Source organism: Coccinella septempunctata, chromosome 2, assembly GCF_907165205.1.
Source record: "Coccinella septempunctata chromosome 2, icCocSept1.1, whole genome shotgun sequence".
Lineage (NCBI taxonomy): Eukaryota > Metazoa > Arthropoda > Insecta > Coleoptera > Coccinellidae > Coccinella > Coccinella septempunctata.
In genome coordinates this window covers 45657071-45673075 of record NC_058190.1, presented here as the reverse complement: position 1 = coordinate 45673075, position 16005 = coordinate 45657071, and the positions used below count along the sequence as shown (strand labels likewise).

Below are 16005 nucleotides of genomic sequence, written 5' to 3'. Positions count from 1 at the left end.
GTGTCCACGAGATTTGATTAGGAAAATCGCCACCAGAGCGCATTCTTCTTCATCAGCTTTGACTTTGACATTCTCAAAACAATTCATATTTTGATTTCCCAAGGATGAAATACACGTAGAAAATTATCAGTGTGCATATTGTAACTATTAGTTTCAGGGAAAAATAAAGTCAAAATACTCGCCAAAATGAGGTCCCTCGGAATTTCTCTTTTGAGCTTGACGCTGACTGTGATTGTTATCGCAAATGCATATTATCAGAAGAAACAATTCTATCCCTCTGTTGTGTATATAACTAAGTCCAATCCTAGTATGGCAGTAAGTGAAATCCTACCTCAGAAAATAACATTAGGATTCATAACAATAATTTTTTAGGTAATTTATATTCAAGCTTTCATCTGTGTACTTATTGCTGGAAAGATAATAAGAAGAATATTTTTCGGACAGTTACGAACAGCTGAATTTGAGGTAGATTAATGCTATTGGTTTTCATATCTTTATTTCTTATATTTATTCTTTTCAGCATTTGATGGAACGTTCTTGGTATGCAATTACAGAGACCTGCCTTGCTTTTACAGTCTTCAGGGACGATTTTAATCCCAAATTCGTAGCTCTTTTCACTTTGTTATTATTTCTGAAAAGTTTTCACTGGCTTGCAGAGGACAGAGTAGATTATGTGAGTTCTCCTTATTCATTATGTTAGGAATTAAGAACTGATTGATTGTTTACTTTTTAGATGGAGAGGAGTCCAGTTATAAGCTGGTTGTTCCACATAAGGGTTCTTTCTTTGTTACTTTTGTTAGGATCTTTAGATCTCCACTTCATTCGTCATGCATACTTATCTACTGTTTCAAAAGGAGCATCTGTGCAGTTAGTATTTGGCTTTGAGTATGCAATTCTTCTTACTATAGTCTTCAACATAGCCATAAAGTATGCTCTTCATTCAGTAGATTTGAATAGTGAAGCCCCATGGGATAATAAGGCTGTATTTTTATTATATACAGAGTTGGTTATGGGTTTCATCAAAGTGCTTTTATACGTTGCCTTTGTTACAATTATGGTTAGGATTTATACCCTTCCGTTATTTGCATTCAGACCAATGTATTACACTCTGAGAAATTTCAAGAAGGCACTAAGTGATGTTATCCTTTCACGCCGTGCTATCCACAATATGAACACACTATACCCAGATGCAACCCCAGAAGAACTAGCTGCTGCAGACAATGTTTGTATTATTTGTAGGGAAGAAATGACGACAGCATCGAAAAAACTTCCTTGCAATCATATTTTCCATACTTCTTGCCTCAGATCTTGGTTTCAAAGGCAACAAACCTGTCCTACTTGTCGTTTGAACATCCTACGAAGCCCAAACAATGACAGACCGGAACCAAGACCACGCCCTATGCCTGCAAACCAACCTAATCAATTTTTCAACGCTTTCGCTGGACCAAACCCCTTTCAAATATTCAATCAGAATCAAAATGCCGGTCCGAACCCATTTCAAATGTTCAATCAGAACCAAAATGTCCAGAACGGAGCTCCCACCCCAGTGCCCCCAGCACAGAACGGAGCCCCTCCGAACGCTCCGCCCCCAATAAATATTCCGTCATTTCCGTTGCCGCCCTTCCCCCTCTTTCCATTCATGGCCCCGCCCCCTATGCCTCCTCAGAACCTTCAACATTTGAGCGAGGAAGAACTCCAGCAGATGGAAGGAAACGAAAGGGCTAATGTTGAGGCCAGAATTCAGTGCCTGAGGAACATTCAGGTTAGAAACAATATGCTTTTATTTTTCCATATTTCTTTATCGTTTGTATACGCACATGCAAAATATAATGTTCAAATGAAATTTGCTTGGCCAGCATGTTATTCCTTCAGACTGCAAAATGACTTGAGTTGGCCAGAAAACAGAATTTCAAAATTGACATTTTACAATCGCTTCCATAAGATCAGTTGTTACTTCACTTCAATTCATTTACATATCCCAGGTGATGTTGGATGCAGCAGTGGTGATGATGCAACAATATACAGCTGCTGCAACACTTTCAGGGGTTTTCCCTCAACCGGGCAGGCCTGCTGCAACAGTTAATCCTGCAGCATCCAATTCAGCGACATCTGTTCCAACAGAAAATATTCCGACTAACAGTTCACCGAAACCATCCACAAGTAAAGAAAACCCTTCTGTAATCAATCCCAAGACTGAAACCCTTTCAACATCTTACGATGCACAGGGGGAGGGATTGGAAGTAACATCTAATTTAACTGTTAAAACTAATTTAGGAACAAATTTAGAAACTTCTTCTGTAACAGACGATGCAACCACTGTGCTATCTCCAGAAGATGAAATAAGACAAAGAAGACTGAAAAAGTTTCAACAAACTTCGAGTCAGCAGGATTAGTATATTTCATTTTGCATTTTTAATGTATTCTTATGGCGACTTGGGGTCTCGGAAACGGAAAGCAAAAACTATTTTTGTTCACAATCATACATCATTTCTCCTCTAAAGAAAAACCTCAATAGATTTATTCATTCCTATGTTTCTGTTTCCTGTTTTTAATTGAATAGTTTCTCAGATGATAATTACCTTCTGGACATTTGAAAAACAACATTTATCAAAATCATATAATCCAGTTGAAGTGTAAGAGTACGCTAGAAATGTTTCTGAAACCAATCAAAGCTAAGTTCAGAATGATTCTTTCTAGTGTATTGTGGAGAACTTCAAAAGACGAGTTTTTTGCAGTATTACATTCTATGACGGCTTTCCATTCATTCACATTAAAATAATTTGGGACAACTTCTAGACCATTGCAATTTTATTGGTAATAAATTTAGAAGAAAGCTGAGTACAATTGAAATTTTCTTCATCTCATTTTGAACCAAGTAAGTACTTCATCTTTCTAGATATAAAATAAATTTCTTCTATCGGAATTCTGAGAAATTCTTATAGAATGTCATTCATTCCTTATTTGCAATTTTAAATATTCCTTAAGAGTTTTTGTCCCCTGCCAAATAGCAGATGGACTTTTGTGGAAATTTGAACTAATTTTATATGATACAATCAATTACTTTCATCGCAATTATTGTAGATTGATGTTTTGTACTGCATATTATTTATTGTTGCTACTTATGGTGTGTTATGGACGTCCATATTGTTTCTTCATTTTGAAAATGTACATTTCTCAACTTACGACTTGTAAATATAAAGAAATTTATTAAGTTGATTTTTTCTGAATGAATTATGGATTTGTTTAGTCAAAAAAACACATTTTTGATCAGATTTTATTATGCAATTTGAATGGTATCTGAATGTCTGCCCTTTTTGGCTAGATTATATCTCGATGGTGAAACAGTAACGCCCTGTAAAGGACATATTTTAGGTCTTGGATCTTTGTGTTTTTGACACAAACAACCCAACACAAGGTATTTAGTAAATTTTTATAATTTTTTACAGCATTTTTTTTTCAAGAAGAGTTTTCTATAGGTTTTCTTATTTTGTTCTTCATTTTAATCAGTTTTAATAAATCTACATGTTTTTCCAATTCAATGAGTTGCATTAAAAAAAATGTATCTAACAAACAGGTGTATCAACACCTAGACCTAGACCTACCGGCAAACTGGTATATCTGATCCAAATAGAAAATAATAAACTATATATTATTCTGAATGTAACATTTGATATCCAATTAATGGATTGAAACATATTCAACATCTCTCAAAGACTTTGTACAGGCTGGGCAAATTAGCAATTTCTAAAATTGCAGCATTTTCTGTGAATTCTTTAGGAGGAATAAAAAAATCTTTGATGGCTGGATAAACCACTTGTTGAACAACCCACTGCCAATCGTTAGACTCGAATTTCGTATCTAATGTTATTATGGCATAGTATCTTGCGGTTTCTCTAGCGAATGTATCGAAACAATCCTTTTCTGAATCCCAATTGACTTCTGTTGCAAGGCGAATTATATACATCGGGAGATCGGTCATACTGGGAAAATAATTATCTGAAAACAAACTGAATTGATTCATAAACCATAAAAATATACAGGGTGTTTCATAAACACTGTGTGAAGCACTCTGGATAATAACTGCAAAATAATTTTTTTCTGTTTCCTGTTTTGCATCAGACAGGTTTCAAGTGAGGTGGGATAAAATAAATTTCGAAATGATTACTTTGTGGAAATGTAAAGATGACTTTTATCGATATTTTTTACCTAGAAGCAATGGCACAGAGCACAGATTACCACTTTTATCAATTTCCATTGAAAAGTAGTCCCCTAACATCTCACTATGATCTATCAATATCTCCGCAACCCTCTGAGCCAATTCTTCTTTTGGCCCGTCTTCAGGGGTCCAATTTGTTTCTGGCAGATCCAGGGCTATGAGAGCCAGCTCTTGGATTGAGATTTTTTCAGAGAGATTGATACTGCCAAGGTTCTGAAAATTGTAAATGACGAACTGATACAATAGCTCCCTTAAGATTTTTTTGGTATCACACAGGTACAATTTGGTATTGTGTTGCAAGAGAGCTCTGTTTGGATCCACCACTCCAACGAAAACATGTTGGGCAAATGTTTCTCTCAACGATTTGTGACAGTTTTCCTCTATGGATTTCCGTAATTCTAATACACTGGTGAGTTCAGTTGCACACCTTGAACGGAAATACAACTGTACAAATGATTATTTTGAAAATAAAATTTCCACATGATCTTTATATTAACTTTTTTCAAGAGCTCACCTGCTTATCTTAGATATAGAAGTCAAAATTTTTTTATTTTCTGTACTCTTCAATGAATCACATTTCTCTTCTTGACTCTGAACAGTCTTGTTCAAAACCTTATTTTCGAATTCTTCCCCTGCTTTGATGAAATTTTCATGTTCCATCTCATACTGTTCCTCTGTAAGAGAAATATTTTGTTCCTTTTTAGATGATTTCTCCTCGTTTGTTTTGATTACAGGACTACCAAAGAATTTATCCAGTTTTTGCTCTTTTGCATCTGTCCGAACTAAATCTTTTGGATTAATCGTTTTATGCAATTTTTCATTCTGAGATTTTTCTTTGTCTTTCAATAAAACTGGCTCCACTTGAACGCCTGGAAGTTTGGCCTGAAATTTGGTTCAAAGAAAATCATCATGAAAGCTAGTGCAAAAAATATTTTATATTGTACCTGTGTGTAAAACACTCTAGAATTATTGGAACCTAAAAGTTTGCTTTCCAAAGCTGTTACTACAGCTTCAATCACTTGATCCTCGTTTAAGAAGTGAACTTCATGTTTTGTTGGGTGAACATTAACATCAACATAAGTTGGGTTGATTTCTAGACTCATATATACAAATGGGTGTGAGTTTTTTGGCAAATAAGTTGTGTAAACTTGATCTATGCACTTTCTCAAACCTGCAGATGAGACGATTTAGTAGATAAGAAAGTATAAAAGGAACTTTTACTAACTTTGACAATCTACCAGTCTATGATTTATGAACAGGAGAAATATAATTTTTTTACTGGAATAATTCACATTTGTGACAAAGCCTTTTGCTTTGAAACTGAGAGGTTCATTTTCTAAGGAAAAGTCTATTAACTCCCTAAAACATTTTCCTTATTTATACTGGTGAATATTACAATAATCATGAAACCACAATTCTCACCTTGCAATTGAATTTCCGTAGATAATTCTTATATTTTCAACAGTATTAGAATTTGGAGGAGTACGAATATCATTATTTTCTCCTGATTTTTTCAGAGAAAAACTAACTTTAGCATTATGTATTGCATATTTACTAACAACCTCAGATATTTTTTGGTATTCCTCTGCAGGACTCCTTAATGCTTTCTTCCGAACAATCATATTATAAAATAAATCTTCCACTGTTATTATGGTCCCTTGATTGCCAGCCACTGGCTTTGGATTTTCTTGAATTTTGCCATCAACATAGGAGGCGCTTCACATATTTCATTCAAAATAGTCTTTTCAAAAAGCAAACATAACAAACATACTTACGTATATGCACAAACTTCATTAGAAGTTTTTGAAGTAATACTTAGGTGAGCGATATGACTTATACTAGCTAAGGCTTCTCCTCGAAAGCCGTAAGTAGCAATAGAAGAAAGATCCTCAAATTTTTCCAGCTTGGAAGTTGTGAAACGCTCACAAACTATTTCAAAATTATCTTTCCTAATACCTGTTCCATTATCCTGAATCTATAAGGTCATTAGAAAAAATATTTCATAATTTTTTTTCTACAAACCTGCAACAATTTGAGACCCCCATTCTTAACAGTTATTTGAATATTAGTTGATTTGGCATCTAAACTAAAAATTCAACGTTATATTAGTTACTATGGATAACATGGATAATCTTATACCTATTTTCAATTAATTCCTTCAAGGCATTGGCAGGTCTTTGGATAATTTCTCCGGCAGCAATTCTGTTAATTACTGCCTCATCTAATTTCCTTATATTTTGTGGTAAATCCATTGATTTCTGATTGGTTGTTTTTTTAGTTCTATCAATATTTTAGTTAGGCGTATGTAGTGTTAACCGGTCAATAAAACTAATTCATTATTCAATTCAGAAGAAAAATCATGTCATGTTTTTATTGATAATATTTTGAATTATTCGCTGTTATTTATTTTTCTCTGACATTTAATTAAGTTTCCCGCCAAAGAAGAAGAAGTTAATCTTTGATTTTACACAGATCACTTGGGTTGCGTCCAGAGATATAGAAAAATCTCTGGTTGCGTCTCAGAAAATGTTTTTTATTGATCTGAGGGCTGCGTTCACAAATTTTCTACGTCTCTGAATCTATGTAAATCCCTCACCTCACTCTGTAATCTGTGATCCCTCATTAACCTAATTCTAGTGCCTAAAATTAAAAAATCATTAAATTAATAAATTATAATGAAAAAACTGAAGAGAGATCAAAATATAAATAATCCGTGTTTGAAAGAACATGAACTAACAGATAAGTGTTTCCACAAAAATAATTTTGACTATGAAAAATGTGCATTGCAAATTGAAAACTATAAAGTTTGCAAAAGTTTCTGGGTAAGGAAATTTTAAATTGAAAATTAACTGTTTATGGCTGGAATTTTAGCATTCTGTGCAAATGGAAAGAAGGAGTAAAGGCATAAAACCTTATTTACCTCCTGTAGAGGAACGAGATCGAATAAAGGAGGAATATTTTGAAAAACTGAACAGAGACAACTCTGTCTCCGATTAACAATGAATTTTACTCAAGAATGTTACTTCTGAAAATACTGGTTTTTTCTTCTTCAGTTTGAAAATATTATTTATAATTCAATACTCTGAAGTCATTGTCAAATACATGCATTATTAAAAAAGTAACTTTAGATCTATCTACAACTTGATTTTCTCAGGTTCATCAACCATATAAAACTATAAATCAACAGGAGGTAATTTTAGAAACTTTTGTTTAATCCAATAACAGCATTTTCCAGGGGTCATGCATATAAGAATTGATAAAAAAAGATTTTTATTTCTAAGAACAAATGTGATTGTGTGAATAAACACTAATATACATATATACACTTAAGGGGCTACGATATAAAATATTTTAAAAGATAAAATATGAAAAGAAGAACTAGTATAAAATTTTTCATTTTTCATGGCTAAAGTCATGACCACTAATTAGCTTTCTTTCGCTTATCTTTCTGATATGTTTCTTTTCAAAGTGCACATAAAAATTGGAGAGGATCCATCTGGGCTTACAGTTTTTCGACTTTGGTAACTTGGAAACTTTTATTCTTTCTTCACAGAAGCAGGTAATGTAGCAAATCAAATAATTTGCAGCATTCAAAGATGTCTGGAAATGCATTCTGTTCCATGCGCTATCATAATCTTCGGTTATAAACTCTATTTCATATTTTGCTTTTAATGATTGTTTAGTTTGTCTGCTAATAAAAGAGTTTTCTTCATCTATGTCAATAGGTTCCATTTTCAAGTTTGAGCTTAAATCATTCTCAGAACAGTCTTCTAGATTTTCATCCGTCATTGTACATTTATCATGTTTCCTTATTTGGCCTTGTTTTAGGATTTCTCTTATTTCACGGATAAGATTTTTATGACCATCTACTATCTCAAATTCCGATGGGAATTTGTCAAAATAAGGCCCATAAAAGTCTCTGTACTCATGGGGAGAAGCAATTGTTATCAGTTTCGTAGAAGCAAATTTCTCGATTTTTCCAAAATCGTCATCCGATATTTTGCTCAAAACAAGTTTATTGTCATAGCCTGATGCTTTAAGAAGATTCTTTAAATAGAGAGGAATTTCAATTCCTTTTTCGCTCTCAAACCATTGAAATATATCCATCTGAAAAAAAAGTTTTATTCATGTGGTAATCGGGAAAATAATAATTTTTTTTTGCTGCGGTTTGGAAATATGAAATCAATCGACTTTTTCAATAGATCAGAATTAATGCCGGGTTCATTCAGAGCTCCCATGAGTCCCATGACTAAGAAATTGACCATTTTAATGGGCAGATAGTTGACGCATGAACGCCATCTGACCTTTCTTAGTTTTTAGTGGGCCTGTATAAACCCACTCTAGATTCACCGGAGATGGGGAAGACCCGAAATGAAGAGTTATAGGATCGCAGATTACAATTAAAGAATTTTTTGTAATATGTGGGGAACCAGATTCGATTATTTTTCTTGATGTGTAAGGATTTCATTCAATACACGCCAATGTAATGACAACTAGGCAACTTACCTTCGTATTTTATATTGAATACAAGCGTAGTTATCGTTCTCATGCACATACAGCGTATATAAAGCGCCCCTATTTCGATTCGAGGTACATAACCTATTTTTCGTATGCGTATGAGCAACTCATTGTTCTTTTAGAGTTCAATGGAGTAACTTCGCTTTTGATTTCCCCTCTCAACCTTTTAATTTCCTCACATTGCCCCTCATTCCCTCTGCTCTCATTTCCTTTTCATTTCACCCTCACTTCCTTTCATGATGAAAATCCAGGACAGGCCTTAGTAACACTGACCCCCTGTACAAGAATTTTCTCCCCTCAATTTCGCCGCAACCTTATATATTTTCAAAAATTTCAGACTTTGTGCAAAATTAGTTGAATTTACCTAAGAGTAACAACTCTTTGCTTTTTTCTCGTATTGCTTTCAATAGTTGAAAAATTTATCAGGATTGAAAATTGGCTTGTGATATGAAAATATCGACGTCAGGTCGTCGTAGAATTTAGAGACATATATCTTTCAATTTGGATGAACAAGATTTTTCTGAGAAATTACTGGCTTTCCTGATATGTTTACCTACTAGGTTTGAAACAAAGCCTTATTGCGCCCCTGAGAATTTAGACGCGCGCTCTATACGGTCGCCCGACCATCCCCCAAACTCCGTTACTGATTGCCGTCTAAGAAATAATAATATGGAAGTTGTAAATTATATTTTCAACACTTCATATTCAGGCTTACATAATAAAAAAAATTTGGTTGGACAACATTGCTATTACACAACTGATTATTTTAATCAGATCACTTCTGAAAATTTTTATTCAAACATAATTGAATGATTCATAATCAAGCATGACAATATTTTGTTTTCTCTCTCAACTGCAGCCACTTAACATTCACTTCATGGATAATACTTCAAAATATTACAATTATTAGGCTTATCAAAAAAGATGTTCATAAATCGAATTAATCTTTGGCTTGTTCTACACAAATATATGAAAATGAATATGCATGTAACATATAAAAACATTTCTGGAATACCTTCAAAAACTGTTGAAATTTAAACTGTAATAAATATATACAACCTTTTACGTAATTTGAGTAAAATATAATTTTTCACAGAAATAGTATGCAATAAAATAAAATTTACTGTTTTGTTGGGTAAATTATGTATAAATGTACAAAAAATACAATCAGTTACTGGGTACTACTAGCTCTAAATTCATCTTATATCAAAGTTGAAAGTGATGTTTTGTAGCAAATATATTAGTTCTTATTCTTTATGCTGAAACAGTTGATATCAAAGTGCCTGCACATTTGTCGAACCTAGAAATAAATAAGAAATGAAAACTTTATATATTGATTACCTAAAAAATTATTCTTACCAGACAAGTTCCGTAATGAATGTGAGCAGCAGTGACAAAAGCACACAGTATGTAGGTCAATATAAGTTCTAAAAATGCTATCTTGACGAAAAGAGAAGACACGACAACAAGCAGTAGGGGAATAAATAACCAATTGAAGATATCGCATCTACTACTGCTCATTTGGGATACAATGAGTCGACACTGAAAGATAAATTTGATTAAAGTTGAAACATTGCAATTCAATAAACATTAACAACAACAAAATTCTCAAAAACGTAACCCTCTACGAGGGGGCGCCACAACCCCAAGAATTTGAATAGAAAACGAGGTCGATTGACACCTCATTTCAAAGGTCTTTGCATTTCTTTTTTTGAAATGTTCAACTTGAATTTTTCAGGTCAGAAGAGAATTCATTCTATTGAATTGTGCCATTGTATAAGGATAACTTATACAAAGATTGTACTATGAGAAATATCAGGGGTGGCTCCCTTTCATTGCGTCACTAACAATTTAGTCACAATCAAGGGACATCTAGAAAATCCAAAATGAGGAAGGAACTTGACTTACACAAATGTTTGAAAAGATGGTTCCAAGGATGAGGTATATCATGCGAGGGTCCCTCTCTAATATACGCGTGGGCGATAATAAAACCCAAATTGTGCAAATTACAAACAAAATCGTAACTGGAACAAGAGGTCTTATGGCTTCGCTGAATGTTCTCATATATCCAGTTTTCTCCTTGTATGATTTGTAAATATTATAAGCTATTATGGGTACATTAGTGAGAAGTGCAGATCCGTAAATGGTCAATTCGAAAATTGTCGCCGTTTTGATACCGTTCTCCAGCCTGAACTGCCAGAATTCGTGACCAACAACCTGTAAAATCGACTGTGTAATTTACCATTTCAAATTTTTTTATCGTTTCCACATACCCCTGTAATTGCGAACACTATGATCGTGCCCCACATGGAAAAATCGTAACCCCATGGTAGGAACAATAGGCCAGTATTATATTTCTCGAAATGTGGCGAGTAAAAGTTCAAGAGAATGTTGCACATCATGAAATAAAATCGGTATACGCCTAAACTGTATAGATCTCCTCTTCCAAAAATGGAGTAGACTGTTAAGGGTATCAGACCAGCAGAGTATGAATCTAAACCATGGTCGAAAAGTTCACCCAGTGGTCCGCTGGTACCAGTTTTCCTCGCTTGTTTTCCATCAATTCCATCTGAAATGAGATGATGTTTTCAGTCTGCCAAACACTAAAGCGCCAAATAAAATCAAGATTGGGCCATAAACATCTAAAAATGAATTTTGACAGGAATCTCTAGTCTCTAACAAAAATTCTCTAAAAGATTGAACTTTGATCAAAGTATATGTATTATTCAGCACCAATGGTAAACTTTCCATCTTGGGGTGTTTGTTATCGAAACTGCTGTTGAAAGCTAGTATCCGTAGTGTCCTTTGAAAAAAGTTGAAACTTGAATTAAGTGAGTCGTTGTTGAGAGACACCTCCATAAAGATGGACCTGAGGGAAAACCATCAACATTTTTGGATTACCCTCTTGCTCCCATGAAATTTCTGCTGAATTTAACATCTGTTTCCTGGTTTGAAAAAAATTAAAAATGGCTTTCTAGATGCCATCTTTAAAGGACTGTAAACAAAGTATTCATTTACACCATGTATCGTTGATCCTGTGAATGTTTTTCAACACTCTGTATACTATACAAATGTTTTCGAAGGCGCGCTATGGAAGCTCATTTGGTTATTTGGAAGAAAGGTCAATGTATAGTTATGTAGTGTTTTCCAATGTGAGAAGCAGATTCAAAAGCGTTATCTCGGTTGAACTCTTGATCTCACAGTATGCTGACATGTTAACTTATTAATGAAGTTTCAACACTACATTCTGACTTTTCACTTGTGGCAGCGGATTCTCGAGATAAAACCGAGAAAAGATGGTAGTAGTATTTCTTGGATACTGATGGAGTCATTGAATCGAATACTATGATGATTGAGTAGAAGATGAGAGCTTATTTGATCTATTGCGTTATCTTTTTTCTGAGTAATCCCGGATTTAGGTTGATATTTGTAGCCGTTACTTTTCCAATCGTTGCGATAGATTATTTGTTTATTGACGTCACTCGTACCTGAAGGTTCATCAAACACGCGTTTGAAAGATTGGTGTCAACTCATCCTTATTTCAAAAAATGTGGAAATGATTGTAGGTATTCTCACAAAACAATAAACAATGACTGATATCGCTGATCGAGCTCGATGAAATTTCGAGATTTGTCACTAGAAGAGATGCTTTTCGCTGCTTTTGTATATACTTACCAAGTGTGTACGCTAAAAATATGAAGATGGCAGCCAACATGAAAGCCCATCTTGGTAATGGTGGAAATTCAGGATGTTCCTCATCTGAGGCGTAGAAATAGTAGTCCATTATCATGAACATCACCGTCGTTATAACGGTAAAAGCGAAGCCCGAAAATGTCAACAGGTTTGGGGCTACTTTTTTTGGGCAAAACTGGAAAAAAAAAATTTCAGGGTATTATCAATCTAATTTGGCCCCTCATCATTATTTATGTTGACCTTTAAACTTATTCATTAAGACTATTTTTCTTTTAATTACTTCAAATGGAAATTTTCGGATAATTTTATAATGCAGATAGAGAAATTGTAGCTGTAATGAATTTTCAATTAACCTTGAAAATTGCAGGTAAATGCCATAGATAAATACATTGAACATGGATGTGCCAGGATATTATTTTTATCATGATAAACACTGTAATTAAACGAATGGCAATATACATTAACATTTTTTTATTTTCGCGTATGCACATACTATCAATACATCCATTTCTCCAATTATTTTTGTAACTTCGGATAATTTTTGTCGACAAAATTTTTCATAGTGTCTATTTCATTCGATGTTGTTCGATACCTAATTCTTTATTGAATTAATGAAGAAAATTTATGAAGCAGCACACGGTTTTGACAGATCACCTTATGTTAGGGTGCTGAAATTTGAATATTTGTTTGTACACATAGGTATATCATGGTGGCGAGAAGTAAGGCGTAGGTTCACGAATGGACACAAATTGTGGTCCTCATAACACACATGGCTTAATTATTACAAAAAAATACAAGAAACTCATTTCTTGTAGGTGTATGATATTTTTTGTGGTCCGCATGTGCGATCATGAGCTAATGCAACCATCGGGATGAAAGAACAAGAGCTACAACAGTACCACAAGATCGGCTAATACGATTAACTGCATGACGATATCCCTTCCTCACATTCCGAATTAATAGCTGCTTTCGGTAAGCTACCGGTAGGGTAGATTATTTTCTTGTCGAACAATCTGGAGTAGGTTGTATACATAGACTTATTTATAAGTCTATGGTTGTATAGCTTCGATTTGAGGACAAGAAAATCCTCCAGGCACCCGCGATTAGTTGAGCTCTAGATTGAAAGCCAATTATGCAGTGTTAACTAGCTCTAAACTGAACTTCATTTTAGAAATAAGAAGCATTTGATTCATTTCAAGATAATTAATATACCTTCCTGGAAATCGACTCTATGTCGATTTCCATATTTTTCACTGCTTATATCCCGAAGAAGTTTTTAAATAATTTTCTATGATGTGATTGATTCGATCTGTGATCAAAATCACGATATGAAACACATTACGTGAACCACTCTGTGGTTTTGACCGCAAAGGTAACTTGCCGAAAAAATTGGCTTGAAATCGATTGCGATATAGGTGAGTTTTGATCCATATTGAATAGCCAAATTTAGATTTTTGTACCCTCAATTGGATATATACTAGGCCCAATTTCATCTAAAATACAATCGAGTTGATGAACCGAGTAGAAGCGTACACGATGTTTCAAAAGGTGTAATATACGTGTGTGTTTGTGTTGCAGACCATGGAAACTCATCCAAAGTTGCTCCCTGGTGAGTACAAGTTTTTGCAATATGATTTCTAGTTCTGAGTTAGAGAACCGTGAATACAAATTTGATAAACCTAAGGGATGTCAAGTAAAGAAGGGATTTTCATTGTCGCGGGTCAAGTTCCTCAATATTTGACACGACCTTAAGTACTTACATACCTAAAGAACATACCTCGACAACCCAATTCCAAAAAGGGTGCATTACATATATACTGAGTAGTCCTGTATCCTTGCAGTTGTACTGAAACAAATAATGAATTTTAAAAAAACAACTTAATTTTTCTTGGTTATGGGAATAAATTCATGGCATTAAATATGTTTGACCAAAGCTTCAAATAGACTATAAGTTGTATTCCCGGTTGTATTGTAGATTATGTTGGGGCTTGTAGAAGTAAGTTAAATCTACGCGACCAAATTGGTCAACCGAGTTGAAACAAGACGTGATTGAGAAAGTTCTCACACTTCTGGCAATTATAAATAATTTGGAATTTTTTTACTTCCATTAACCATAACTCTATTGTTTCTCAAATTCCCTCCGAATATAAATTTGCTCATTTTGACCGACCCTCGTAAGTTATTCCTCGTAAGTACCAGGGTCAGTCATTGTGTTCAGAATCCTAACCAAACAAAATTCACATATCGAACTCTGATCATGTTTTGTTTTGGACGCAATAACTCGCATAACAAGTCATTTTTTACGTTAGGACATTTGCCGGGCTGGATTACCTCTATTCCATATCAAATATACACCCTTTGCTTTGATGACGCATAAGTAGATGTAGTGTTATTCAATTTTCACCCCATTAGAGACGGTATTTCTAATACGTGTTGGTCAGTGAAATAACTTATAAAAGTTCTCCCATTATGTAATGATTCCTTCGATAAAGAAATAATAAATATAGGATAATTGTATATTTGCAGATGAGTAATTCAAATAATATTCGCTGTGAATAAAATCAAATTGATAACCTCTGGAATCAGTTAAGAAAATGGAATATGAAACCAATTTATTCAATCAGAATTTCAAAACTGTGGAAAATTTAGATTCCTCAGATTTACTAACCTTATATTTGTCAAATCCAGCCAACTGCTCACTGTCCAAGTACTCATAATCGAAATTAATCATTTTGAAAATGTTTATTATCAATCAAATCTACACAACAATTATTCTATTCACTACAATACGATTATAATTCAACTTAGATCATAATTTATATGAACCGGAATTACTTCTCTTCAGTTATAACTATTGAAACAGTCTGAATACGAAGGGTTCAAGAGTTTCCATTTCACACTTCGTGTAATGAATGATGGATTTTCGTTAATTCACCTTCCCGAACGCACAAGTGGTTTTATTTTTTTATTTACACAAAAAATACTATTATCATTCACAAAATAGAGACGGCAGCTGTGCCGATTGGCGCTATATGCTCTAGGATGGGAATGAAGTGAGGATCAATGGTGCGACGTTGTCGGAACTAACTCTCGATTTCACTAATCGAAACGGTGGCATTAACCCTGACCCACGATCATCCGATTTATCTCCGGGAAAAGAATTCTTGTATGTCCTGAACAACTAAAAACTAATTAATTTTAGTGATAACGTGTGAAGAAATGTAATTAGTTAGGCGTTTAAATCTGTGGGGTCAATCCTGATAAGCTGAAAAAAATTATTATCTGACGAACCGTTATACTCCTTTTTCTAATGTTGAATTTGAAATGTATTTATAGTTTTGTAGTTTTAAAAAGTGGTTGAAAAACACCATTGTTTATTGAACTGAAAATATTCATTTTTTGATTTCCAGGGATGGAATGTAAACAAAATAGAGATATCAGCTTTATGTTATTCAAGTCGAATTCGTGTTATTTCATTAACTCTTAATTTAAACACAAATTATATTTCCCTGATTCATGATAATTTATTCGATCACCCGAGTTTTATTGGCAACTTGATTAGGTAATGCTATTTCTGT

General features: G+C 34.0%; 5 protein-coding genes across 6 annotated transcripts; 2 read left to right on the top strand and 3 right to left on the bottom strand.

Moving 5' to 3' along the window:
- The first annotated feature begins 43 nt into the window (after window positions 1-43).
- Window positions 44-3211, top strand: LOC123306783 (E3 ubiquitin-protein ligase synoviolin B). Its single transcript, XM_044888925.1, has 5 exons — window positions 44-315; window positions 373-465; window positions 521-673; window positions 734-1762; window positions 1983-3211. The coding sequence occupies exons 1-5, from the start codon at window positions 187-189 to the stop codon at window positions 2391-2393; spliced, it is 1815 nt and encodes a 604-aa protein (XP_044744860.1). The 5' UTR covers window positions 44-186; the 3' UTR covers window positions 2394-3211.
- Window positions 3212-3459: 248 nt separating this feature from the next.
- Window positions 3460-6628, bottom strand: LOC123306782 (DNA mismatch repair protein Mlh1). Its single transcript, XM_044888924.1, has 9 exons — window positions 6356-6628; window positions 6239-6302; window positions 5992-6191; window positions 5639-5932; window positions 5442-5575; window positions 5161-5387; window positions 4731-5098; window positions 4207-4643; window positions 3460-3996 (listed from the first exon to the last, which is right to left on the bottom strand). Exons 1-9 carry the CDS (start codon window positions 6466-6468, stop codon window positions 3698-3700), a joined length of 2136 nt encoding a protein of 711 aa, XP_044744859.1. The 5' UTR covers window positions 6469-6628; the 3' UTR covers window positions 3460-3697.
- A 203-nt stretch (window positions 6629-6831) lies between these two features.
- LOC123307330 (coiled-coil-helix-coiled-coil-helix domain-containing protein 7) lies at window positions 6832-7353 on the top strand. Its single transcript, XM_044889586.1, has 2 exons — window positions 6832-7038; window positions 7088-7353. Exons 1-2 carry the CDS (start codon window positions 6892-6894, stop codon window positions 7211-7213), a joined length of 273 nt encoding a protein of 90 aa, XP_044745521.1. The 5' UTR covers window positions 6832-6891; the 3' UTR covers window positions 7214-7353.
- A 116-nt stretch (window positions 7354-7469) lies between these two features.
- LOC123307329 lies at window positions 7470-8950 on the bottom strand. The gene is made up of 2 exons (XM_044889585.1): window positions 8723-8950; window positions 7470-8323 (listed from the first exon to the last, which is right to left on the bottom strand). Exon 2 carries the CDS (start codon window positions 8321-8323, stop codon window positions 7610-7612), a length of 714 nt encoding a protein of 237 aa, XP_044745520.1. The 5' UTR covers window positions 8723-8950; the 3' UTR covers window positions 7470-7609.
- A 456-nt stretch (window positions 8951-9406) lies between these two features.
- On the bottom strand, window positions 9407-15485 carry LOC123307328 (ethanolaminephosphotransferase 1-like). Of its 2 annotated transcripts, none has more exons than XM_044889583.1 (7): window positions 15096-15485; window positions 14205-14273; window positions 12410-12602; window positions 11008-11303; window positions 10643-10951; window positions 10094-10276; window positions 9407-10034 (listed from the first exon to the last, which is right to left on the bottom strand). In XM_044889583.1, exons 1-7 carry the CDS (start codon window positions 15156-15158, stop codon window positions 9975-9977), a joined length of 1173 nt encoding a protein of 390 aa, XP_044745518.1. In that variant the 5' UTR covers window positions 15159-15485; the 3' UTR covers window positions 9407-9974. The 2 variants fall into 2 exon arrangements, with proteins under 2 accessions (XP_044745518.1, XP_044745519.1); XM_044889584.1 differs by having other exon boundaries at window positions 14192-14273; window positions 15096-15147.
- Between the last annotated feature and the right edge of the window lie 520 nt (window positions 15486-16005).